The 27,558-nt window shown below is 43.7% G+C and overlaps 2 protein-coding genes across 3 annotated transcripts; one reads left to right on the top strand and one right to left on the bottom strand.

Moving 5' to 3' along the window:
* Positions 1-20,471, top strand: LOC149335361 (serine/threonine-protein kinase Sgk2-like). 2 transcript variants are annotated; one of them, XM_089552039.1, is made up of 17 exons: positions 1-231; positions 699-988; positions 2,157-2,290; positions 3,489-3,572; positions 5,623-5,771; positions 6,942-7,044; positions 10,223-10,251; positions 11,081-11,186; positions 11,424-11,591; positions 12,968-13,080; positions 13,167-13,203; positions 14,102-14,188; positions 14,892-14,987; positions 15,776-15,883; positions 16,839-16,976; positions 17,733-17,790; positions 18,197-20,471. In XM_089552039.1, exons 3-17 carry the CDS (start codon positions 2,168-2,170, stop codon positions 18,298-18,300), a joined length of 1,503 nt encoding a protein of 500 aa, XP_089408165.1. In that variant the 5' UTR covers positions 1-231; positions 699-988; positions 2,157-2,167; the 3' UTR covers positions 18,301-20,471. The 2 variants fall into 2 exon arrangements, with proteins under 2 accessions (XP_089408165.1, XP_089408164.1); XM_089552038.1 differs by lacking the exons at positions 1-231; positions 699-988 and adding an exon at positions 1,088-1,220.
* Rae1 (ribonucleic acid export 1) lies at positions 20,463-27,507 on the bottom strand. The gene is made up of 9 exons (XM_089552043.1): positions 27,114-27,507; positions 26,899-26,991; positions 26,546-26,632; positions 26,374-26,460; positions 25,011-25,082; positions 24,319-24,426; positions 23,372-23,548; positions 22,485-22,679; positions 20,463-20,633 (listed from the first exon to the last, which is right to left on the bottom strand). Exons 1-9 carry the CDS (start codon positions 27,309-27,311, stop codon positions 20,547-20,549), a joined length of 1,104 nt encoding a protein of 367 aa, XP_089408169.1. The 5' UTR covers positions 27,312-27,507; the 3' UTR covers positions 20,463-20,546.
* Positions 27,508-27,558: the final 51 nt, after the last annotated feature.

Genomic DNA, 27,558 nt, shown 5'->3' with positions numbered 1-27,558 from the left:
TGTTGGTTTGTTTTGTTTTGTTTTCGCACGTGCCTGTGCCGTTTTCTGTGATACTTTGCTTCGGGGGAGGGGGGCGTATTGCACGCACAATAAGCTTCGGTTGCCGTCGTAGGGACAGGCCCGGGAGTGCAAGTTGAGACCCCCGCCAAGGCATTCCGATAGCAACAGACACGGTAGGATCGGGCGGAAAGTGACCCATTGGAAGATTTCCACCGGACGAGAGGCAAAATGGTGAGTGCCGTCTTCGCTCGGGAAAGCAATCCAAAAGATGCGCGCGTGCAAGCTTTTCGGAGCAAAAACGGAGAATGAAAACACGCCCCGCGCCCGTGCAATACAGCAGGTGCGTCTCGCGCTCTTACTCAACTACCAGGAATCTGTGCGCGTTCTTGGATAGTGAGTCCGCGCGCTGACCGTTGCGCCAATGGACGATGACACAGCGTCTATTGACGGCGCGTGCAGGTGCGCGCTAGCAATAGTCGTTCTTTAAAGCACGGGTGTCACCGTCACCGAAGAACGACAGATCAATCATCTCGTCCAGTCACTCCCGTCGCGGGCAATCACACGTTCAGACACAGAAAGCGCATCACCTTGACAGCTGCTACGATATGCGCTCCTGTTGCGGTCGTGCGGGACGTTGACTTGCGAAAGCGGCTTCGACTCTTGCTAACCCCTGCATTCACGGTGCGCGCGTATTGCAGCAGCGGCAGACGCGCTCCTGAGCGGGAGGACCTCGATCGGCGCTACTCAGACTCCTCAGCTGGCCTTGGCAAGCGTGCTGTCCCGAGAGGCAGCTGCCTTATCGCAACGAGCAACGGCACCTTATCGGGCGAGCCTACGTCGCAGAAAAAAACGCTCCGGGGTGGCATCATGCAGCGTTCGGCGACGACGGTGACTCGTGCGGCGCGGTGACAGCGCTCGGACCAGCATTTCCCCCCTCCCCGGCAGCGCAGGACTCTGCTCAAGTCTACCAGGAGGCATCCAAGGCAAAGTAAGGAGACGGACAACTCCGCCTTACGACGGCGGGGCGAAATCTTCCAGCCACAATAATGACGGAAGCCCGCCAGCCAGTTAGCTTTTTATCGCTTTACAACTGCAATAGCTGGCCGCGTCGCGTGCGACCGAGCGGGTCGGGGTAGCCCCACTCACTTTACAGTTTGGCCCTGAAGCAGGCGTGATGGGTCGCTTTTGGACTGCGTCGAGCGGTTGCGTTGAGGTGACAGGTAGGAGTTAGTGACAGGCTGCTAAGAGATGAATCATGCACATGTATACTACAAGGAATACGACTTCAGTCGGCTTGGCATAGGAACTGTGAACAACGAAATGGCAATGCCACTTCTTCGTGAGGCATGCCAATAGGGAACTCATAACGTTAAGACAGATGCGTGCTTGTAGGTTTACTGTACTTATGCCTGTTCACTGGCGGATTTTTGGCGGTATGTGTCACACCGGGCGTTTCACCTGATCCTGAAGCTTGTCGAAGCCACTTTAATATATGTTTTATGTGGTAAACGAATGGTGCAGTGCTCTTGTACTTGCCGTTCGTAATTTTTTCATAAGTTGTAATACGTCGAAGGGTATCCTGCACAGAGGCTTCATGTTGGCTCGCTACAGTCCAAAGTACTGGAGTAGTTCTATCAGTCTATTCTTTAACTTATCAAAGGCACTCTGCTGTTGATGGAAGAGTGAGCCAATAGTTCATTCAAAACTATGATAAGATACGCTCTTGTGTGCTGTCGAAGCAATACGTTCATTGTTCGTTTTGTTAGACAGAATCATTCAGCACAGCATTACTCGTGAAGGAAGAAAGGTATCATGAACATGCTAGGACTTTATGAATGACAGCTTTGAGAGAACCTTTCCTGGACTTGCCGTTTGTTCATGTGGCTAAAAATCCTGTCGGTACGCTCACATTTTGCGTTTTTGATCGGGTGTTGTGCTAAGGAACAATGATTTAGGTGATAGCTTGTGGGGATGGAGCCTAATAGTGTCAACTAATCAGTTTCTTGGCCCTGTGACACCAGTGTGCAACTGTGGTGCTGGGTTATCTCTTATCTTCAGGAAACTGGAGATAGCTTCAGCAAAAGTCAGTGGCATTCCGCTTTTGTTTTTGTTTTGTTTTAGGAATGATAGGGGTAACAGAGGTGTCCTATTTGCAGGGTATAGGAGGATGTCAGACACGCTGGCAGAGCCCAAGCTACTTCGTGTTCAGCACAATGGTTCCACGCCACCTCCACACACAACAGCTTCGGTCACCAACTCGGAAATACAAGAGAAAAACAAGAAGTTCACGGTATGATGCTGGTAGTCTTTTATCTGTCTAGTGCACCTTTCTTTCTGGACTGCCAACATTCTGATGAAGCAAGTCATGCTTTTACAGGTGCATAGGGCATTTAACAGTTCACGTAGTTGGACTGCAGAAAATCTACTCGTCCAGCTGTTCTTATATCAAGGCCTCTCAGATTTTTTGTGCCCACCCTCTGATTCCCATGTGTGATAGACTGTGTTTCTGGCCACTGTTGCTTCTGCTGACCTCTAGAATAAACCAAATCCCTCATCATTGGGAGAATTTTTTTTGCCTTGTTGCGGGAATTTCGAGGAACGCTGGAGTATATACCCAGTCTAGACTATCATTATAGCGGACTGGTTGCAAAAGTCTCGTGGTGTGTCAGATATTGTCGTTGTATTGCGACATTGTTATTGCTTGCTAAATTGTTTTATTGCATGCACGATGGCTCTAAACACAATGACACACCTGGAACAAAATTTTTTTTGTGTTTGCTGCTTACTGGAAACGGTTAAGGAGCAAGCACAACAAAGATGTTCTGGCCCTGGTACTAGCTTCAAGAGCTTAGCCTGCAGCATTGTGTCCTTACCCCTTATTTCTGTATATGCTCCAAAACAATATGTTAGCAGGCACTGTGGAAACAATTGCATTTCGTGCATTATTATGTAAATGGCTGGGCATATATATGTAACTATGTTTTGCCTGTATTTTTGGCACTTATTCAGCAAATAATACCACTGTTGATACCTTTATACCACCATCATTACAAAGTAATCGAAAGAAGCAGGTGATATCTACCATGACTATTGGGTCATATAATACTTCTGTCCCAAATATTTTCAAAGCTTAACTTAGTAAAGCTTTCTTGAGAGCAGTGGTCTTTTGTGTAACTGTTGCTCTCTAAGTCTGTGCTATTTTATGGAGCTTTCATTTCTTAGTATTTGATGCATTTTATTTTATATAACTTTCTTTTCGCCTGTTGTTTGTTTCAACCAAAACAGCTGATCTATAGAAAGTTTACAATCCTATTTTCTCTACATATTTAAATGTGGCTAGTGGTGCAAAAGAAGAAAACCAGACACTGCAAGCACTCGTGGTTTCTGGTTTTCTTGTTGTTTGTGCAGCCCACATGTCAAAATGTACTCTAACTAGCCGAGCTTTCCTTTCATGTCAGCCTAATCTCTAACTGTACTTAACATTTCAGGTTTACAAAGTTGTCGTGACTGTTGACGGGCATTCGTGGTTTGTGCTGCGGAGGTACAATGACTTCAGCAAGCTCCTGGACATTGTAAGTGTGGATTTTCTGCACCTGCTATGGCTGCCAGTGCACTCTTAGTGCCTGTTCTAGACTAGGAGTCTCTCGATCAGCTTAAGAACATCCAATGAATGGCTTCTCTGGAGGGCCTCTTAACCCTTTCAGGTGCTTTGTGCACAATTGTGTAAGCGGCAAACTTACAGCTTTTTCTGAGAAACTGGAGCACTTAACAGTGATTTCATTATTTCAGTCAAATTGAGCACCCTTCTTGTTGCAAATAAGTTGCTTTTTTGTGCCATGTAGCGAATGCAGTAAATAATATTTCACATAAGAGTGAGCTAGGTAGCACTTTGTCCGCCGTTTTTGTGCAGACAGCTTTTGCCACAAGTGAAAACATCGATTGTTTTTGCTCAATTTCGAGCGTAATGTGAATCTTCCAAACACAAAGCGATTCCACGATCCCTACTGTGCTTACCTGACACACGTGAACATTTTGATGTTGTTATTTCCAACAAATCTGACACTTTGTACGGAATTCTCCTCATCGTTGTAAGAACTGACCTGCTGGTCTTTCACGTTCTAAAACTAACAAATTCCCTTTCTTGAGGCCTGAATATACTACTTAGGTGAAAAAATAATTGATTTCAGCGAGAACAAAAAATGGCGCCTGAAAGGGTTAAATGATGCAGGAGGCTTAGCAGAAACAAAATCTTCACTGGAAACATGTCATCCTGTCACATTTTATTACGTGTGTGGGCTGTTCTGTTTTGGAAATCAAATTCCGTGATAAGTGGTTACTCAGAGTAGGCAACCTTTTTGCAACCCCCTTTTCTCTTATGCCCTCTTTGCTCTTCATATACTGCCAACCACTGTCTGTGTACTGTGTATGTGGACAGTGGTTGGTGATGAAAAGCTTGGCCACTGAGTGCGTGAGGAGTTTTTGGTTCTGTTGTTGTTTTCAAGTCCTTATATTGATTGCCACAAAGATTTTTTTGGTTATTGGCCTGATATCTTGTGGTGGAAAAAACTGAAAGATATAGTTTACTTATTCGATTTCCTACAAGAATTGCAGATCTGTATAGTTTACTTATTCGATTTCCTACAAGAATTGCAGATCTGTTGTGCGCTTTTCTTATAATTCTTCCATTTGTGTTTTTTTATGTAGTAGTAGAGATTTGTGCAATATATGCACACAACTTTATCTCTCAAGAGGATCACTTACTTCCCGAAAACATGCTTTATTGACAGCTTTGTGGTGTGTGTATTAGAGGAGGTCACACTCTCTTTTGGACAGGTTGATGGGCTATGCTACAGTGCTAAAATTAAGGCAGAATGATGTAAAGGGATACTAAGGAACATAAAATTTTATTTTTATTTTTAAGGAGTGTAGCCACAAAATTTTGTTGTTTTTTTTCCTTCTTTGTTATAATTGGCAAGGCATTTGTAAACATATGTCACCACATAGAATTCACCAGGGTCTTCGGCAAATAATTTATAATCGATTTTCTTCTCTTGTGACTTTTTTCTTTAAGTTTGTTTCAGCAGCTGAATGGTGGTTGACATCATTATGATACATCATGTGAGACAAAAAAAAAAGCTGACTGTAAAACAATAATTGATGCATTTTCATTCATTACTCTTCCAGCTCTTGGGGCTTTAGGATTGTAAAAAATAAAACTACAAAGCGGTCATTATATCAGTTTTTTTATGCCTCATGTACCGTGTACTGAACTTTGACATCATAGCCACCGTTCGGCTGTTGAAATTTGAAATCTAGACAGCACAAGAGTGGAAGTTCAGTTATGAACTGTGTAGGTGAATACTGCATCGTTATTCATGAATATTATTGTCTTATGCACTATTACAAAGAAAAGACACGCAACCAACAATGGGATGTCTGTACACAAATCTTTTTGGCTTTTCTTAAAATCCATTGACTTTTTTTATTTTATCTCATTCACTGCCTATCATTCTGGCTGCTTGCTTTGAGCTAAGCAAGGATTGATTGCTAGGCGGTGCTTCTGTGCTCAAAAAAAAAAGAGGTCTTGCTTGCAGAGCTCTCATTTCGAACGATGTGTTTCAGATCAAGAAGCAGTTTCCTGGCTGCCACCTCAAGCTTCCTGGCAAGAAGCTGTTCGGCAACAACTTCAGCCCAGACTTCATTCGGAGCAGGAGGCAGGGACTGGATGAGTTCATCCAGAAGCTGGTCACCGATGAGAAGCTCATGCAAAAGTGAGTCATTGGGAGGGGGTGTATAGAGTGCGGTTGTAAATGTCAGTGCCCTTTGGCTGCACTACTGAACATGTAATTTTGAGCTTTTGCTTGTTGTCACAGTTTTTTTGTGCACTGGACATAACAGGCAGACATATTAGATAATACAGCATGTGTGGCTGTATCTATAATTAGTGATTATCTGATGATTATCTAGAAATTGCTGTGCAGTGATAATGTGAATAACTGTCGTATAATTGTTGTTTTTACAGCATTCATGTGGGACGAGAGTTGGGGAAGCACTACGACCTTAGTGAAAAGTTTATGGAATGCAATATTGCTGAAAAAAAATTGAATTTAATATCAGTCTTCAAGTGCAGTCTGAGTCTAGACAGATATGTGCAGTTCTATTTCTGAATATGCAAATCGCAGAAGGCACCATTAAATCTCAAGCAATTCACTCTGAATGCAAAGAAACAAAGTTTTTAAGTCTTTTTTGTCAAGGTCGCGTTTCATAAACTTTTGCCGAGAGCTGTACTTTTTCAAAGCACATGTAGTAGTCGAGGTGACGACAAGACCCAGTGTTAATGTGTCAGTAATAGTCTTTATGATATACTAGTTTGCACAAACATTTTGCATGCGATTTTAAATATTGTCATGTTCACTATGTCTGCTTTTACTGCTGTGTTGTCTTGACAATGAAACATTAGTTTCTCTGTCAGTAAACATGCAAACAGTGCTTAATTTGATTAATAGCATTTCAAACTAGGCTAGTTAATTATTTGCATAGTCTTGCACCTTTGCGCTTTTCGGAGAAACATGGACATAAAGACAAAATGGCGCAAGACTATGATGCATAACAATATCTTTTGCCATTTTACCCTTACTCATATTAAAGTGCCTTTGAAAAGTGCTAGGGTGCAAAGTCATGCTTCATTCAGTTGTTCACACTGATGTGTTCAAGTGAACACGACGTTAAAGGTGTTATTAAGCGAAGAGCGTTGGCTGGACGACTGTATCTTGCAAGTGTTGACAACACTCTAGTCATCACTTGATATCAAAAAAAAAACAAAATGGAAAAAGCATGCATTCTGCCGCGATTGCTGAGCACTGTGTTATCACGTAGCGCGTGGCAGTCAGTATTTCTGTGCGCTCAAGGATGTGCCCCTGGCCCTCTGCCATATCTTTCAGCCCAGATGTCAGGGCCTTTCTCAACGTCGACAGGAACTTGAGTATCAAGGAAGCGGCCGAAGAAGAAGAAAACAATGGCCACGCTGCCGAGGCTCCAGAACTGGTGTGTCATTGCAGCACTTAGTGCACCTGACCATTTATTAGTCTTTGTCTCTTGCTCATTTCTCCGTTCCTCGAAATTTGCTCTGCTAAATATTTATGTTCATGGCGCTGGTTGCTTACATTGTGTAGTTGTGCAATATATAGACTGCTCTACTTAGTATTTTTTTGCCTGACTGGTTTTTTAAGCACAGGTTAATATGGTGTGCCCTGTTTTTATTAAAATGAATTGTGCTGCTGTTTGCTGAAAGAGATATGGAGACTTTCAGAGAGCAAAACACCACTGTGATTGAATTGCCCGATTGATGAAACCGGAGAAACTTAGGCGTTATGTAAGATGACAATTATACGAATTATGTAATTGGTCTGGACCATTGCCAAAAGTAATGGAAAAAGGAAGTGTTATTTCCAAAGCAATCTTGGTGGCTTTAATTATGGACAAGGCATATATACAGGCCAGAATGGCTGTGTTACCGCACTTGGAACTATGTCTGAAATATCCAATATATCTAGGTCCACTGTTCAGAGCAGTGTGCATTGCAACCTAGACTTGTAGCTAAATGATGTCATATCTCCAAATTCCTCTTCTGACACAAATTTTAATTATTACAAAAAAAAAAAAAAACTAACCAGCCAGCAATGGCCATACCAGCTTGGTTGAGTGCTTACAAATAGTGCAGTGTGTTTTAAAGGAACCAGCCATTTACCAAAAGGTGTCATGAGGTTATGGTGGAAATGAAAAGCTCTTGTCTCATATTGTAAGAATTGAGCACTGCAGTATAGCAGAAATGAGGATTTATAATTTTACTTTGGCATTGAAAATCGCATAAAACTAACTGAAGTGCCATCTTGTGGTCAGACCTGGCCATTGTCGGTGTATCACCCCACGTGGTTACAGTTCGGTGAAATATTGCTCATTTGTTGTCAAACTGCACAGCTTTTTTTTTCTTTCGGGAGGTTTTGTCGTGTTTTATTACTGTTTACTTTCTCTCCATTGTGACCTTCGCTGAAAAGCTATGCTGCCTTTGCATTCCTGATGAAGTGCCTTTAGCTTTCGTCATTAGATGGCGCCAGAGTGTTTTGCATTTCACGGGTTAAATGGTGACCGTGGTCCACTAAGACTTTTGTAGACTAGGCTTACGTCACTGTGGGTGTGAAAACTCAAGTGGACGCCACTCTATATTTAACCCTTTCACTGCCACTCCCGAGATAACTCGGGCTACCACATATGCACACCCCCTGCCTCTCCCGAGTTAACTCGTTTTGGCTTTTTAACTCACCCCCTGCCGCTCCCGATAATACTCGTGTAAAAAATAACGATGCAAACATGTAGCGCCATCTATGGAGAGGAGAGACCCTATAAATTCATAGATCTTGTAGGGTAAATTTTACACAACAGATGGCGCGCAAGGTTACACATCCAAGTCGCTTCGTTTTGGTCTCCGCACAGCAGCCATGTGAGGCAATGTGCCACACTCGTCCGCGCTTTGACGGACGAAGAAATTCAGAACTGCTTGTGAATTCGGAGTCCAATTATAATGAGAACGAGGAAGGAGTCCACCTAAGTGCCTTGTCGAGTGATGACAGCGATGAAGTCCCCCTGCCACCGGAAAATCCGCGTAAGAAGAGGAAATCCGACGGGCACGATTGGTGCTGGAAGATTTGATTCAGTACAACTAATATCTATAAGATTATCCTGAATAAACATGTCTACATGGCCTGCAGTGCATTTTAGTGCGTTACTAGCAAAAAATTTCCAGGAAACTAACATGCAAAAAAAAAAACCCGGCAGGGTGTGTGCAGCTGTGAGTAAACAAACCTGGCTGTGAAAGGGTTAAACGGTTTAATTACTCTCTGGTGGTGAGATTTATATTAGTTTTTGGTACATCACTTTTTCCACTTCCACCAGCGTGCAAGCACCATTGTTGTCGCTGCTTATGGTTTCCAGCATTGGTTTAGATATAAATGAGCACATGCACCGACGGAAAATTCGCAATGAAAATCTTCTACAGCATTTCCAACGAAACTGTTATGGAATCGAGTACCTCAGAGAGAAAGCTTTCTGTTGCACCAAGAAAAAAAAAAGAAGAAAAAATGGGTGCTTAAAATTTAGTGGTCAGTCCCTGTTAAAGGGACACTGAGGAGAGCTCTATTAATATTTTTTTTTATAGCAAAATCCGATAGTTCGGCATTTCATGGCTTTGTTGCCACTTGGCCGGCAGCGAAAGATGCATTTATTTCTAAAAAATTTGGATTCGAAGTTGAAAAAGTTTTTCCCGCCACTCTGATTCAAACTTGGGATTCTCCTATGACGACACAGGACTAAGTGACGTGAAACATGACGTAACGCAGACTCCGTGATTTCTGGTGACCAGCAGTGCGGCCCAGCAGCAGCCGAAAAGAAAGCTACCGCCGGCCGCACGTTGAAGGCATCTGTCGGCTATTGCGGCCGTCGCTTCGTTTACGTTTGCACCGGCGTTTTGCCAGCGTTACAATGGATCCCGTTCTCGAAGTCGTCAACGAAGTTCTCGCAAATAGACACCTTTAGCATACCGTGTACCTTGTTACCGTTAGCGGAATACCGGGAGCCCGCATACCACTGTGAGCAGGCGCTGATTGGTCCCGGCGATGCAGGAGCGCGCGTAGCTGTCGGGTACGTGACGCCATCTGGCGACGTCAAGGAGATTTGCGCATGCATTTGCTGCGCCTCAGTGATTCGTGGCTTCTCGTGTCCTAGTGTTGCTAGAACTATTGGTTCTAGCAACACTGTTTTGTCCTATGATGTCATGAAGTTTGTACTTGCGAGTTTGGCCTGTGGCAGCGATACCTGTATTTTGGTTCTTGCTCTTTTCTACGTTACAAGAGCTTTGTGTTCAGTATGAGTGGCGTTTTTGTAATCAGGAGCTGGTATTCTGTTGATGCAAGTCAACTTCAATTTCTCCTCAGTGTCCCTGTTAAGACTGCAAACAGGTAATGCCTGGTGTTGTTTATTAGATGGGAACATTGGGAAGGCTCTGAATTAGAGCCACACGTTTCATTCTTTGACACCTCACTGCTCGAGCATAGCTTGTTGGTGTAAAGTTAAAGCAGTGAAGTTAAGCATTGCCACTGGAATTGACCTGTGAGATGTGGAAAGAAATGAAACATTGTAACGAAGCACCTCTTTTCTGTTTGTTTTCAAGGTGGACCTCGGTTCAACAGAAAAGCCACAGTGAGTTCCTGCTTTTTCCATCTTGTGCTCTTGACTGCTGTTCACTATTTTCTCATAAAATATGGAAGGCGTAGAAGAAGCGTTGGTCAGATTTCTAGGAGAAAAAGTCAGCTTGACCAAACTCACTGCGTAATGAAATTCACCTCTCCTTTGTCATAGCTGTCAAAGTTCAAATAGAAGTGGTTTTCAATGGCAGGGCCAACAGGCAGCTTGTGGAGTGGAAATCTCATGTGTTAGTTGGTGGAGCCCCACAGTAATGCCGCTGTAGGAGCTTAATTTGGAATAATAGGAACATAGCCGGATATTGTAATGCGACTGCTTCTCTTTGCGTGCCGTTGCATGTTGCATACATGAAGGCTTAAGCGATGGGGTGAAACAGCAAGCATTATGTTCCTTCCTCATTGGATACGTTGCCAATGAGCCTTTAGCCGGTTAGCTTAGATTAAGCCTTTATTGATGCATTGGCATTAGAAGGGTTTGTGCAAGCGGAAATGGTGACCGTAGTCTGTCATTAGCCAGTGGCAAGTGGCTCGCCTGCCACGGTCTTTCGTGTCCGGACCTAAGGTGTAACGAACTTAGTGTGTTGACTTTGGATATAACGAACCTGTGTGTACCACCTCAGGTATAACAAACTTTAATGTGTCAACCTCGGCTATAACGAACATTGGCTGTTAATGCATTCAAACAATCGACGAAGGATCGCCTAAAAGCTTAGTTTTTGCATTTCACTGGATTGTGCTAGACTGCCTTTCAACTTTGTTTGGCAGTGAGAAAAGACTAACATTTTTTGTGCTTTGCCCTCACTTGATGCCCTTTATTTGTTCTGCAGTGTGAAGCCGAGTGACTTTGAGTTCCTCAAGGTGATTGGCAAAGGCAGCTTTGGACGAGTGCTGTTGGCGAGGCATAAGGTGGAGAAAACGTTCTATGCCATCAAGGTAAGGGCACCCTTTTCTCTATTTGGGTATGTTCAAGATGGCCCAGCTGTGTTTTTTTTTTTTCCCCACCCTGTTTCTGAGAGTTCACATCCTGGCTGTAGTGGCCACATTATGGTTGGAGGAGATTGTGAAAATGTTTGTGTGACGAAGTTTCAACGCGTGTTAACCTCAGTAGTTTTATTAATCCAGGGCCCTCAACCCGTTTGCACTCATAATCCTCTCTTGTGTCCCGGGCAGGTGCTGCAGAAAAAGATGATTCTTAAACGAAACGAGCGCAACCACATCATGTCCGAGCGCAATGTGCTCCTGAAGAATCTGGACCATCCTTTCCTTGTGGGACTCCACTACTCCTTCCAGACGCCCGTCAAACTGTACTTTGTTCTCGACTATGTCAATGGTGGAGAGGTGAGCAGAATTTATTTCACTTATCACCATTGAGTTGATGTATGTGCAAGGCAAATACCCCTTTTCAAAAAGTGGTCAATGGGCGCCGCCATGTTGGGCTGTGCTCATAGTACACGAAAGAGCTGAGTGTTCAGCTCCCCCACGTTCTGCCCAGAGCCCAAAAAACCGGTCTTCCCGAGGTCCGTGTAGTCTTTCAGCTGAACATTAATCTCTGACCTCTTGTTTGGAGTGGTCGGCTTTGCATCTTTCCAACCAAAGGTGTGATTAGTACGACACTGTGTTGTAGTATAAATCACTACAGGCAGCATCTTCAGACTCGGTGCTGCTCTGGTCAGAAATAAAATCGACCACAGACAGGCCGGAGTCCTGAGATTTGCAACGTTTTAGAGTGCGCGTTGCGCATGCAAAGGCTGCCAAGTAACTTTGACGCAACCTCGTCTTCGGAGTGTGTTAAGAAATGTTTCCTTGCGGGAAAAAAAGAACTGCATGGAAAACAAAATTTTATTTGTCTAATTACAAGCCAGATGACGCAGCGTGCCCATGTGCAGCGCGGAAAGCTCCGAAGTCGTGGGGCAAAGTCGTCTTTAGCGGGCTGTGAGCACGATACCACTTCCTCGCGTCTTTACAGGGTGTAAAAAAAAAATGCTGTTTCGCGAGGAAAAGAAACTACATTAAAAAAATAAACTTCGGTTCTTTGACTACAAGCTAGACATGCGAGTTTTACCACACTGCAAGTTTCCGAAATCTGAGCACAAAATTATCGCTAGTGGGCAAACAATGCTCAGTGGGTGCAGCAAGGAAAGAGTTGATACGCGCGAATCATTTTGTGATGAACAAGTTCAACAATTAAAAATAACCATGAATAATTAAAACATGAAACAATAAAAATTAGGGTGGGCGTGTAAAAGGAATGAAAAATAATAACGCCCGGCCCGCACCGCTTAGAGCACAACGGACTTACATGAGAGAACAGTCAGAATCAAGTGGAGGGAAAGTTTTGAAATGCGATTTTTTTGGCAATGAGTGCCCCTCATGCTGCCGGAGAAACATCAACACAGCCACAAAAAACCGTAGAATCTATTTTTTACCTGGAGGAAAAAGTGGACAGAGTTGTCCTCGATGCTCCCGTAACCCTGTCTTGTGCTAAATGCAGCCGCCTTGTCCCTGCAAACCTTCTAATCTCATCCACCCGTCCACCTCTGTGCCGTCTCCTATTACATTTGCGTTCTCTTTGAGTCCACAACCATCGGTTATCTTCCCTTTTCATTAAACGCTCTATCCATGCCCATTTCTTCTTCTTGATTTTGACTAGGATGCTGTTGAGTTGCGTCGCCACCCATTGCTTTGTTCTGATGCACAGTCCCTTTGCTTTGCAGCTGTTCTTTCACCTGCAGAAGGAGAGGACGTTTGCGGAGCCCCGGGCACGGTTCTACGCTGCAGAGATCACAAGCGCTCTCTCGTACTTACATTCTCAGGGCATAGTGTACAGGTGAGGAATGCCGGTCCTTGCACAGTATATGACCGCTCTCAGTTTCTTTTGGTTGATGACTTCGACTTTTTTTGTTTGTTTTACAGAGATCTGAAGCCTGAAAACATTCTGCTTGATGCACAGGTAGGCCTTTCTTTTTTTAGCTACCTACCAAAAAGAAATAAAACGAGTTTTATTAGCCGGTTAAGAATATGCATGCAACAGTATACAGGAAGGGTAAATTGTACTCACCCTGATATATTTCTTGGGAGGTATATCTTTAATCGGACGCACCTGCCAGCCCTTGTTTAAAAAATTCATTTCATTAACATGGTTCGAACTCTGAAGAGTGTAGTTTAATGTTTCGGGTTGTGGAGGTAGGTCTGAATTTATGAAAAATGAAATCTTCTTGCCATTTAAAGCCCACTCTGTTACTACTTTGATGTTCTTAGTTACCTTTGCGTCGGGTATCTGCATTTGCTTATTGTATCATGTCTGTTATGTCAGTAATGATATGTTAAGGCCTGGCTGCTTCATTTCATGCTTGCGTGCATGCTCAAACTTGCTCTGGTTTTGTGACTGCAAGCAGGGCATTTTCAAAAGCATTTATTGTAATGAAACTTGCTGTACCAAAGATCATTTGCAGCCATTGCTGTGGTGCACTTATAAAGCAGAATTAAGTGAGTTACAACACCAGCGCTATTGAAGAGCGAAGTATATATTTGTGTATTTTTTCTTTGTGACCTATTTTTTCATTTCTTGTAATCTGATGCTGAAGGCTGTATGAAAGGAAAAAGCTCTAATGGCAAAATGCAAACATGCCTGGCACTAAGATTTCAGTGTACATTGAAAACACCCTGCGGACTTGAGATTTTGGTCCCCTCTAAAGAAACTAGGGTGGTTTTAACTAGTTCACAGCTCGCCACTTAACTCGCTCATATGTAGCTTTGTCTCATAAAACTCTCTAATTATTATGATTGTTACTGTCCTTTGGCACATCCTGGCTAGGCACTTATGACAACACATGTTAACTGCATTCCAGGGTCATGTGGTGCTCACCGACTTTGGTCTGTGCAAAGAAGGAATCAGGGAAAAAGAGACCACGAATACATTCTGTGGCACTCCTGAGGTGAGCGACATTTTAGTTGTAATGAAGTTACAAAATTGGTATTCAACTTTCTGTTCTTACACCAGCTTGTGGTACACTGTGTACAGGACTGTTGAAATTTAAGCAGTAGTGTGTCTATTTTCTCATTTTCTTAGATATGTGCACGCTGTTTCAACATTTTTTTTTTAAATTTTTGCACTCAATCGTCTTCACTTTTTAAACACTCTCCAAGTTCCCCTTGACACAAATGCACTTGCCTTCTCACTCCTCCACTGTTATGTGCCCTTTAGAGCAAGTAAACATAAAAGTGGGCTGTAGTCGGACATTCCGCCAGGTATTGCGTCTGCTACCTGAGCTGCTCTCAGAACTCTTAAGAGAACGGTTTTCAAACTGCCGCCAAAAGCACTATTCTGACTAGTACTCCCTCCGCTGTTTTGAGGACTGCCTCTTTCATAGCAGGTAAAGCACTGATGATGTCTGATAGTGTTGTGGGTTTATTACTGTACTGTCTGGATGCTGTAGTGAGGCCGCCTACAAGAATTTGTATTTCTGCAGCTCTGCTAGTGGTGTGCTTGGTAGGACAGAGGAAAAATAATTTCCAGTCATTGTCCAAAGACATTGAGAAGGAAGTTTTAATTTGGCTTGTTTTTCAGTTGAAGTTGTTCATTTGTGTCCTGTGCTTTATACTTAGCACTTTGACAGGTTACCGTGCGTTTTCTCGCAGTACCTGGCTCCTGAGGTTCTGAGGAAAGAGGCGTACGACCGCACTGTGGACTGGTGGTGTCTGGGGGCTGTGCTGTACGAAATGCTGTATGGTCTGGTAAGCATTTATAAGAATAGAGTAGGAGAGAAAGAACAATGGCAAAGTATTTCAACACTGTGCTGTTTTTGAAAGCCATTCGTCCTATTGTATAACAGCAGCGGGTCTAATCACCAGTCAGGCTGGCTAAATGCAGGTGAACCTGTTGACATAGCATGCACCAAGACTTATTTGTCAGGGCATGGTGAACTTAGCTACAACTTCTGACTTCTGATTGGACGACGGCGGACAGTCGAGCTGTTTGGTGTTTTGCGATGTACCCTCGTTCATGGGCACAAGGTTAGTTATTAAAGAGACACTCGGGATAACCCTATTTGATTTGTGTTCTTAGTAACATTTTGATTGGTTGGTGTTGGTTGGCAAAAGAAGACTCATTCGTTGAGAAATTTGGAACAACTGGAAATCAAATATTTTTTTATGCTCCTCGATTCAAACTTGTGACATTGATGATGATGTTCAGTTTATTAGGGACTGTCATTGCTAGCTGGAATTAAATGGTGGTCTGTGCAGACGAGATTTAGAAATTCACAAACCCTTGAAAAGCCCTTGATATGGCCACTGTTTGCTTGTGAAAACAACCTGTTGCAATGATACCAGCGTCCCATCTCTTTTCTATCTCACAAAAGCTCTGCATTCAGTGAAAGTAGCCACTTTGTCTTTAGAACGTTGTAACATATTGATACTATCAGCCAACTTCAATTTGTCCTCAGTGTCATTTGAAAGTCGAGGTTGCTAGCCGCCGAAGTATTGCTCAGATTGTTGAGTGTTGTTAATTTGTTGCTGTGCAGCCGCCGTTCTACAGCCGGGATACGGTTGAGATGTACGACAACATCCTCCACAAGCAGCTACGGCTGCGGACCAACATCTCTGCCGCCGCACGCGACATCCTTGAAAAGGTGAGTACGGTCACTTTTTGTGCCGCTGGTGGCTGAAGAAAACCAGAGACGTAGGAATTCTGCTCCTGCTGTCGCATCACATTCCTGGACACCAATGGTTCTGTGTTGGGTTGGACTGTTTCTTGAGTTGTATCGGTCTGTAATAATAGTAAAATGCACTTTCACTTTCCGTAGTCAGGTAAAGTGATTCTGGCAACCTCCGTTAACTGCTGTAGCAGCTGTGACATTCCACTTTGCAGTCGGATTTCTAAGGAGTGTGAGGTGACTCGATAGCATCAAATAAATGTACGGTGGCAGCGCTTGTGACTTGAGGCACATCGTGGTGTAGAGTACAGTTGTCCCACTTCTCGCTTTGCTGTAGGTACAAGGCAAGAGCTGGTGCCTGTGCTTCGTATTGCGTAAGCATTAAATGTTCAATAAATGCCTCGGGATGAAAATATGAACCACGAAAGAAGCGTCAAATGTGTGGCGGTGGTTGTCTTTCAGGCCACCAGATGCCACTTGCATGTGACTGGCTCCATGTTGTTCGAAAGCAGCTGTGACATTAACTACTGCACCATAAAGCAGAGCTTGCCCGCCTATCGCTCCTCTTCCAAGCGTAATATAATACCTGTCGCATTGGTATAGTTGCGGTATCTGGCCTCAGTATTAAATGCATTCACTTCACACTCCTACCGGTACACTGCTTGCAGTAATATCCTACCAAAAGGTGGTGTACAGTAGACTTTCATTAATTCGAGCTTAATGCATGCAGGCGGTTTATTTGAACCGGTGCTTTAATTTTGCAAGGGTATTAAAAAAGGCTCCCCTGAACTCTGCACGATTTGAATGAATGTTCAGTCCTCTTGGAGTTCAAATTACGAAGAGTAGACTTTTATATTGATCCGAATGCAAGGAGATTTGCTCCATTGTTGAGTGTCTGCCTGCTGCTTATGCCATGTCATTGCTCAACCAGCTTCTGCAGAAGGAGAAGCGGCTTCGGCTGGGTCACGCGGACGACGGCAACGAGGTGAAGCGGCACGACTTCTTCAACCCCATCAACTGGCAGGACCTGGAAGCCAAGCGCATCCCCGCACCCTACAAGCCCAGCTTAGTGAGTGTGCCCTTCTGTTGGCTTGTCCCCTTTTGTTTGTTCGAATCAGTGTTTTATTTGCCTGCATCACGACCGGCAGGCTGGCACCGTGTGAACACATGGCACTGTCTCACTTGTGAACTGCACAGCATTGTGGAAACAAAAGCTGGTATATCATTCCATGTTCAGCACATGTCTCATCGGCTACTTATTCTTTGTTCTGTGTCTTGAGTTGCTTGAAACTTCCTAAAATTCAGCGGCATTTAAACAGTTTGGTTAATTCACATGGATGGCTGGCAGATTTGCGTCACACTCTGCTGCAGTCCAGATGCAAAATGGCTTTTCACTGCAACAGGGGAGTGCAGAGTTGGAGTTGAGGATGTTTCATTCATCTGGAGCTACTACCTCTGTCTCTGTGTTTTGTTTCGTGGCTTAACACCTGACGTATTGTTCTCCTTCTGTTGCAGCTTCTGTGTGCATAGTCTAAGAAACCATGAATGACGCACGCTGTGACGTGGGATTTCAGATTATCGATTACCTTATTATGTGAATGGCTATTCCTAGTGTGTGGCGGGCTTGTGTCGTGGGATTAACAGCTATGAGTAACGAGCATAGGATCACTCTTGTGGTCTTTGAGTTATTTGCTGTGAAATCTGCAGTTGTGCATTGACCAGTTACTGTGGACCTTGAAACAGTCAGATTGGTTTTTGTGGAATGCTGTCCATGTGGCTGGATGAAGTGTTCAAGAGACATTTACCTTGTCTTGCTGTATTGCAGGCAGGAGTGATGGACCTGAAGAACATTGATCCAGACTTCGTCAAGGAACCCGTTCCTGGTAGGCCTATGCATGCATTGTTCACATTTCCTAGGGATAGTTTTTGATGAAGTTATGCTTGCTCACATCTTGTGCACTCTAACGTAAGCATTGCACAGACAGCTGCGAATTTAACGTGGAGAGCATGTGTTTGCTAATCTGTGCTGTTCTAATTATGTGCATTATTTGTACAAAGACTACACACAAGCCGGCTTGTAGAAGTATTTTTTGTAATGAAAAATGAATGCCTCTTTATTAGGGACAGAAACAATGCACTTGCCATAGCCTGATTCTGGGCACTGGTACTGTTACTCGAACTAGATGAATGTGTACACTAGAACCCTGCAAGAGTGAATGTGCATTTTACAGTGCATGCAGTATGTTTGAGAGAGACTTGAGACTTGAAAGACACTGTTTGCTTTTACAGCTTCCGTGGGCAGGTCGCAGACGCTGAGCGCAAGTGTACAGGACGCTGACACTGCGTTTATTGGATTCTCGTACGCACCTCCACTGGACATCAACGCCTGTTAAGAAGCGACTTAACTTCCCTCAGACTGCCAAGGACTTGCCTCCAACGCCAAGATTCCTACTGTTGCTGCGTTTTACAGTGCCTTTTTTATTTTTCTTTTGCATGCACGTCAGTTGTGCATGCAAGCAGCCTGGGGAATGTTTTTACGCTGCTATAGCCTAGCGTGTGAGGCCCACGTTTGCACGACTGCCATGAGAGACTGCTGTTTTTGCAATACTTAAGTCTTAGCTGAAGGCGGCGTGAAACACGCAATCGATGGCACTGCGGGCATTGCCATTCGGTTGATGCAAAGCTGCAGACTGCCGCTACCACCGGCTTTTCAGCAACTCAACAGTGTCAGTCTCACTGACACAAACTTATCTCGGTGCTTTTCTCGACATTGCGACGGTGAAGCAGAGCATGCTTATGAGCATATCCTTGCTTTCTCTGCTATGCGAGCTTTCTCTTTTTCCACTTTTAAACAATTTTTTTTTACTAATCGATGCGGCCGACCAATTTTTGTTCTCTGTGCCTTTTGTCGCATTGATTTCCATGTTCACTTCATGTTCATTCCTGTCATACTCATGGCTGCGATAGTCGCGTCGTCTTTTTTTTTTTGTAATTTGGAGTTGTGCACGTGACTGTTCAAACCTGTGAAAGTGGATAACAGCTTTTTACGTCTGAACTTTTTGCAATTGGAGAAACAGAGCATAGGTGGATTTGGATATTGCCAACTTGTAGATATGTGAAATGCGTGGCCTTGTGTAATGACTTGGTAACAAACAAAATGAGACGTTTTACGTGTTCTTCTTTGTTTTCATTGTTCATATGTGCCGTGTTGTATTGCATCTGCTTGGATGTCGCGTTTTATTCCAAATCTTGTGCATCAAAGTACTACGGCGACAAAGTATTGAGTTTTGGTCTATGCACCAAGATATCGAGCCGGCCAGGCCCGAGAGCAGGAATTGGGCATGTTGCGGAGTTTTTGGGAACACCACTTTTACTTTTCCAAGCTGTGATTACTGCATTAGTCAGTCTGCCTTAAAGGCCTGTACTTGTAGGACCAATGAATTCCACTGAACAGACCAAAATTGTCTGGGACCAAAAGCTGTCCGCCCTGGTGACTCATCTTTGCAACTGGATTTCATGGCCAGTGATCAATCTCTTGTAGAGCCTTGGCTAGTCTTCCACACAGCTGTTTCCAGTGTTCATGCAAAAATTTAATTTTAAATTTTCTGCTTATATTTGGAGCATTGTTTTACGTTGTGGTTAGTGCGGCTCGCCCCGACTGTTGCCCGAATGGTGGCAGGCATTCAAGAGCAAATATTCGTGCTTGAGTGTCCACAAGGCTTCAAATATGTATTTCGAATAGCATTAGAACGTTGTCACTGATACCAGTGTTGCAATGTCGTCCATTTGTAGTTGATAAGTTGAGCACTTCAAGGGAATGGTCACACAAGTTACTGTGATTTCGAGTGTGGTGATAAAATCATGGTGATCTTGCGTAGCAGCTGGAGCGACAGATTTCACAGCCAATATATATATAGTTTGGCTTCTTAAATTTGAATTGGAGTGCCACAAGCAAAGAGTCATTTTATGCAGTACAAGATTTCCCTGGAAAGTTTGCTGCTGTTTAGCACTATTAAACTTGGGCGAACCGGCACTGATCCAGTTTACTTAAGGGTTTACATTTTCGGCATTCACTTGCTGCAATGTTACGAGCTAAGTCTAATGACCATTGCATGCTCAAAGTGAAAATGACCTTCAATGTCCAAATTTCTCTTCAGGGTTTGTTTCATTTGTGCCGGACCCTGCCCATAATATAAGATTTTGTGGCTCTAGATTAGTCAGCATGATAGGTACAGGTTTCAATTTCGGGGTGCATGTAGCAGCTCGCACAAAATGCGCCTTTTTTGCAGCTTGCGTGCCCCATAAACTTTTGATGCTGGGTGCCCACGCTCGAGCACTGCTTCAAGCATTTGCCAAACTCTGGTGTATGCGCAGTGCCTTACATTGTTGTGAAGTACCTAAGGAGTGCCATATTCGGTTGCGGTTTTATTGTTTTTTTTCTTGCGTTGTGTGGAGAGAGACTTATGTACAGCTGTTTGATACCGTGTGAAACAGATATATGCCGGCAACTTGTTTTCTACATGTGTATTTGTTTTTACTCAATTAAAAGTGTGAATTTGGTCAACACGTGTGCGGAAGCATTTATTTGCGCAGAACACATTGATGAGCGCTGGAGCGTGGTGCGACGACAGAGGAGACTTCATTTCTTGACTCTCGGCTTCAGCTCTTCAAAGCACGAATGCAGGAAGATGTAGTTCTTCTTCTGAGGGTTGTGGAACTCGTAACCCTGCAGCAAGAAATCGGTTAGCGGTTAGAGCGTGCACTGAGAATGGTGGGAGCAAACCCGAAGGTAAAAAAGAAGTGTCGCTAGAAGACTATTTTCACGGTCCACAAGCCTGCACTAGCATGATGCGAAGTTCGCTTGCCTACTGCCTCCAATGCAGCCTTCGAAGCTTGGCGAATTTAAGGGAGGATGAGGGGATCGAAGGCAACTTTTCTATTTTCCGACTTAGAGTGATGAAATGTGGCAGACTGGCTTAGAATAGCATCAAACAATCGGGTATAAAGGTTCACAATGACAGCTTCAGTAGTTTCCCTTTTATCATTGTTTATATGTTGTCCCCATGTTGCTTGCTTGTGGAAAGCCTAGCATGACAAAAAAAACAAGCTACACGTCTGTAAATGCTTCTAATATTTACTAAGAAGTGTGGTGTAAGTCAAGGCTCTCTTAATTTTTTTTTAAAGATTTCTCTGCTCTTTTTTTTAAAGGACATAATATGCACCTTTTTTTATGTTTGGAATGTATCATGCTCTAATTACCATGTAATAAAAACATGCAAGCCTAAATGGTAAATCTGAGACTGTCTTGACACAGACCACATTTCAGTGGTCACAACAAAACTAACGGGGTAAAAATTCATGCATCCATGGCTGTGCTACGCTTTCCACAAGCAAGGTATTAAGCTCAAAACAAACTTTTGAGAAAACAAGCCTGAAAGTTCTAAGCTAGCACACACTGTCTGTGTATAGATGATGACAAATATATTTATGTGGAGCGCTAAAAGTTTATTTTTGGCTGAAATATTTCAGTACAACATAGAAACAGTATTGGAGATGCCAAAAAGTGTACTTTTCAAAAATCAACTTTTTTCGCAATTTTTGCGATTTGATCCCCACATCCCCCCTTAAAGCGCAACCTGTAAAAACTAACGGTAGGACGCGAGGCGAGTCCCGTCCCTTGCGACGGGCGAGTAAACCTACATGAGGGGACGTGCAAGGGAAAGCTGTCCTTCAACCATCCTCTCACATTTTCACTGGTGGCGGCAGCCGCTGGCTGAAATCAGATGCACTCTTGCTGGCCATTTACTCTGCCCAGGGCTCATTTCATTATTGCAAATGCATGGCTTGCGTAATGAAGTTTACACTCCTTTTTCTAGTGCAGATGACGATCCACATTTCTGCTTTCTTACAATTACTCTTATCTGCAATAACCACTGGCAGTGAATTTTTTTTCTTAGCATTTGCTGTTCTGTACTGTCTTGGGTTGGGTTTGTTATTTCTGCTGTGTAGGTCAGCGGATTTAGACATTATTTAAAACAATTTTCGTAGTCATCATAATGTTATATTATGTTAGCTATTTCACAAGTGTATTGTGCTGTACCATACTGTGCAGTTGTTGTTTGGCTAGGCAAAAGACCTGGTCTTTAATGCGGTTCTGTTTCCTATGCAGATTTGTGTTTGGCATAGTCTGTTTTTACGCTTATTGTGTGTTGTATTTGCGACGCTTCTGTAGTGGACAAAAAGGACTGTTTTCTATAGTCCTGCTGCTACATTTGTCGTGCTATTGTTTCCTTTCTTTTTTTACACCTTTCATGTGTCGTGTGCCATTCGCTGCAGTATGTTTGACAGCCATCAAAAAGCATATATATTCTATAGTCCTCGTGGGACTTGTCTGTCATACTGAATTTTACTCTCATCTGCTGTTGCTTAGATATTTTTTTTTATCCGTGATACCTATAAGAGAGAGAATGCTACAAAACGGATGGCGCCTGCTCCAAAATGAAATTTTCCCGCTACAAGGCCTGCTTCAAAACACTCATGGCCATTCCCATCGCAGCATGCCCATCAATGAACTGACCTTAGACCAGTCGTAGCTGACGGCGTAGGCAAATATTTCGCCACGAGCATTGAAGCAGCAGCGAGTGACCGGTTGCTCCATCTGTTCGGACGTCTTCAGCTTGGTGCGGGCGTCTTTGTCCCAGAAGCTGAACTTGCCGTCCGAGCCCACTGTCGCCAGCGTCATGTGGACGGGGTGGAATGCAATGTCATTGACCTGAAAACGAACAAAAACCGCAAGAAAGGGCCTTTGTACTGCCTCATGGTAGATCTTGTCTCAGAGCACTGGTGATGACATTTCACTCTTGCTGCTGCTATGTACTAGTATTACTGTAATCACAAATTAGAGGAAATCAGAAAGGCTGGCAATGTCTGCCTGGGGGGGTGGAGGGACTACTACTACTGAAACTACTTGTAGAAAAATCAAGGCGAGTAACTGCAAAGGCTTGTAACTGAAGAAAACAGAAGAAAGAATGCAGGATCGTGCTTTTAAACTGAAAAAATTCATTACACTTAAGTTAATAATCAACAGAAAACACACTTAGATGCAAGCACAAAGACTTGGTAGAACTGTCCTAATAATACCATGAAAAAATCAAGTGCAGAGCAAGGCACTTAAAAATGACAAAACGAGAATAGGATTCTTGCATGCATGTTCCTCTGGGGGCTTGCTTTCCTGTGTCATCAACATTCCACTCCCCTGAATGAAGAAATACCTCATTCCATCAAGCCAACAAAAGCAAGCATCAAAGCATTATTGAATGTAGCGCCGCATTTCTTTGAAACACCAATAAGACAAAACAGTAAACTTGATGAAATGGAGACAGAACAGACCGTAGTGTCGCCCTGCTCAACCTCAAGTAAAAAAGCAAAGACAAAAAATACAGCAGAAATATGTGGTGTGCTTACTGCGAAAATCTCCTGGAATCCGTTGGTTGTGCCGTTGGCACGATGGCACTTGAAGGTGAAGTTGTCCTTGGGGTTCTGTGGGTTCACATACTGGATGGCCACACGGCCCTCGACACTGCCCAGGGCGAAGCCGTTTGGCTGACCCTTTTTGTCCTGGAATATGGACACGCACCGGTGCTGCAAGGCAAGAAGCGGTGGGAGGGGCAAGTGAGAAACAGGACATATTGAGGAACCAGGCAATTCAAAGCTCAACTACTGACGCAGTGAATCTATTAAAACCAGCAGGGTCACTTGACAGTGTTTTACTGGCCACAGAAGTTATGTGCAGCTTAACAGGTGGCCCCATCTCAGCATGGCACTACACAACAACGTGCAGCACTCTGCTCAGTCCGTATATTTTCTGCCACTGAGATGATCTATGTTCTCTGTTAGCGAACAAGTACAGGTGGACGCATGTTTCAGGGAAGCCAACAAGCAGTAAAACATTTAGGATAGTCTGTACGGTGCCCAGGAATTTCTGCACTGCACTTGAGACAAAACACAAGCAGAAGGCAGCGTGCAACGCTCTGTCTGTCTCCTCAAGGGAATGAAAAAAACATCTGAAATATCCGAATATCGAGTTATCAAGTGCCGGCCAACCAGTTATCAAATTATGTCAGACAACCAAACTTTAGAAATTTCTTTAAATTAACTGAAAGTCTGAGTTATTGCGAGTCTACTGTAGTTCAATGCCATCATTCAGATTACTTTTTAGCGCCTCAAGTGTAGACAACCCTGTCCTGCTGTAAAGCTGGCTTTTGTTCTGCAACATTAAAACTTCCCCTGGGCATTTCATCCCCAATGACAAAAGAAGACATGGCTTGAGTAGCCTTTAGCTGATGCTCACAGTGCATTTAAGCCCACCTGCAGTGCTGAAAGGAAGTGCATGTACACAGAAATGCGCACACCTGGTACTTGAGAGGTGACTCAATCTTCTTGTACTCCTGGGGCTGGCCCTCAAGCTGGTAGATGATGATATGCCTGGCCGCTGTGCTCACAACAGCCATGGGGTACACCTGCATCGGAGAATAAAAAAAGACTGCTGAATAAAGAGAAGTTGGATACGAGTCTATCAACAGTTGCAATGCTTCCAAGCACCAAATATTTCTGAATGCATTTCCCTCACAGAGACCCATCATTGCTCATTACTACTGCTTCTCTTCTCTTCTTAGACGATCAAGCTTATGATAAAAAAAAAAGAAAGTCAACCTTTTGCATTCAGGGGCAAATCTAGTGTTTACCCTATGAGCACTTTCTGTTACTCCCTAGCAGTCAGTTTCAATTTGAGGTTGTGCTACGCATACCTGCAAACAGCTATGCACTACACTACTGTGCTAAGAACAGCACCAGGACAAAGTAGCATCAGGTATGGCTCACAGCTGAAGACTCCCCAGTAGCACATGGTTTCATCTCTCCCAAATTTGATCACTCTTTTCTGCGTATTGCCAAACTTAAGTACAACCAAGTACTCTTATTAAGTTAGTTTATTGCATGTTACAAGTAGACAGTGCCTATTCATACACTTTCACACTGAAGGCTCCAAGATTTCAGTTCAGCCATGTCTACATTCAGAGACTAACAGCATCACCGCTGCACTTACAACATCAGCACAGTAGCAGCGCTCTGGAAGGTTGATGGTGAGCATTGGCGTCGGTGTCCTCGTGTCCCAAAACTGCAAAAAGCAAGGGGTGCAATGCTTATATGTACACATTTTTTACTACCTACTTCAAAAAACAAACAAACAAACAAACAAATTTGTGTTCTATACTGTTCTTGACTGTGCAACATGTGATGACTGAGGGGTGCTCACAGCGAAGTCAAGATGTGCAAGACGAAAAGAAAGCTTTAAATCTGCCTTTAACAAGTGTACTGCAATTGACTTCTGTTAATTCAATCTGACTGAGATGTGACATCAATCCAAAATGTTTGTGATTAAAACTAAAAGATGCATTTCAAATTTGTGTTTGTTTAATCGAAGCAGCCAACGACGGCAACCTGCGTTAGGGCTCAAAAAAGTAATCTTTTCCAGGAGCGAGTTTACTTTAACAGCATCCAGCATTTTTGTGTGCAATTGTATTCCTCGTTTTGTGAGCCACATGCGATTCACAGGTTGTTTCATGCTTGGAAGGAACACGGGAGTGCACGGCCACACTCTTCGTAGTGCTGGTGTGTCTGACAAGACTGTGCCTCAAGGCAAAATGGCGCATGTGTAGAGGAACTTGGAAGTGGTACCTTGCATTATCTGCCATGTTTCCTATCAGTGCGGCCTCGCCCATGTTCCCTCTAAGTGGCAAACAGCCTATAGAGATGCTCATTAAAGTTCTTTGCACATGAAGCCAAGCTAACACTGCAAGGAATAAACCAAGACTGGTACTTGATCAGACAACCACCATTCAGGCTTCTCGATTCTGTGAGAGAGTTCTGCAACTCAGTCTCAGAGAAAACTTCAATTCATACAAGAATGGTTCTTAAATTCTTCTAAAGATGTTGCCTTGCACTGTCGCATGTGTGACTGCATCTCACAGCATTAAACCATGGTCGTTTTTAGATAACAAGACCAGATGGTCCGAGAAAATGAAACAATTCACATTTATATCGTCAAGGATACATGCATAAGTTACCCCTCAATGTTATTATCCAAAAAAGAGAGGGCATTTTTGAAGTGCCTGTCACTGCTCGCATTTATAACGGGTAGATTAAGAGGTGCCCGACCAGATGGTTGGGCACTTTGGTTGACGGTTTTGTCTTTTTGCTTTTTGGCAAAACGCCTTCATGTATAGCTTTTCGTTTTCCTTTGAGAGAGTTTAGCTGAAGTCAGCGCTTCTCCCATCTGTTCCCGTTCTTTCATCTGTGTTCAGCTACCATGCCATTCTCTACCATGAACCTAGTTTTTCTATGTGTGTTCAGGCACACCAATCACATGTCTCAAGATCGACCAACAAATCAGGCAGGCCTTTTCTCACCTTGAGTGTTTTGTCCCAGCTTCCAGTCATGATGCAGCTGTAATTTGGTGCCTTCACCCAGTGCACTGTCTTCACTGGTGCATCGTGCTGCAGAGGAGTTCGTACTTTGTTAACGAGCGACGTAGTTTTTCTGCTGGAGCGCACAAGTTGCGCACTGAAACTTGAAACAAACCTGAGCTATGGGCATTGCTTGATTGCTGTTGAGGTCCCACATCTTGACAGTTTTGTCACAGGACGCCGAGAAAACTTTACTTCCATCCTGACAATGCAAAGCAGCACATTAATGCAAACACTGATCCAGGCTCAAACATTCAGCACCAGCTCACGTACAATTAAATGAAATCATAAAAACGGTCTCCGTATTAAGAACCTAATAGTCATTACCATTCGACCTTCAGGTGCTGAAACTTTTTACACGAACATCTACACGAATTACCCGATAACGCCCTAGCCAAACTCTTTGACAGTAGACACAAATCAACACCAACGAGTGTGCAGCATCACTGGTAACGAAGTGAACCTTACATCACTCCATGCAACGTCGAGAATGGGACCTTGGTGTGTCTGTTGAGCTTTGGGTATGGTCTGTCCTGTGCTCTGCACTTCCCAACACCTGATCTGTTGAGTAAAACGAAAAATAAATACATACAAACATAAGGCAGGCGCGCGCGTCAACAGTTCTCGGTTGACGCGATCAGGAAAGCCGAGTCAAGAATGGTTAAGTGTAGAGCTGCACTTACCTGGTTGTCCCAGCTTCCAGCGACGAGAAAGTTTTGCGGCAGAGATGCTGGACTGAAAGCCATGCTACTGATGGAGTCGTCTGGAGGTGAAACGACTTCAAAGTCTTTCATCGGATTGTGGGTGCCGGTGGCTGTATTTCCAGAAAACATGCCCACCCCGCTGCCGAAGTTTACCGATGAGCCTGCTGATCCAAACATGTCCGGCAGGACTGAGGCACTTTGGCCTGAGATTAAGCTATCACGACGTGAAGGTTAGTTATCACTTCGTGTCGTGACTTCCCTGCTTAACCGCGCGTAGATCTTGTTCTGACAGCTAAATTCGTGATCGCTTCAACAAACAGCGCTAGAAAAAACCATGTTGTCGAAGTACACTTGATGTCCGTAGCCGTGCGGCTGAACAAACTAACGAAGAAAAGCAGCGATGTCAGAAAAGAAAGGTATTTTT

Source organism: Amblyomma mixtum, chromosome 7 (genome assembly GCF_055824585.1).
Source record: "Amblyomma mixtum isolate Tamu chromosome 7, ASM5582458v1, whole genome shotgun sequence".
In the NCBI taxonomy this organism is placed as follows: Eukaryota; Metazoa; Arthropoda; class Arachnida; order Ixodida; family Ixodidae; genus Amblyomma; species Amblyomma mixtum.
The sequence above is the reverse complement of the archived record's forward strand: the minus strand, read 5'-3'. Positions and strand labels throughout refer to the sequence as shown.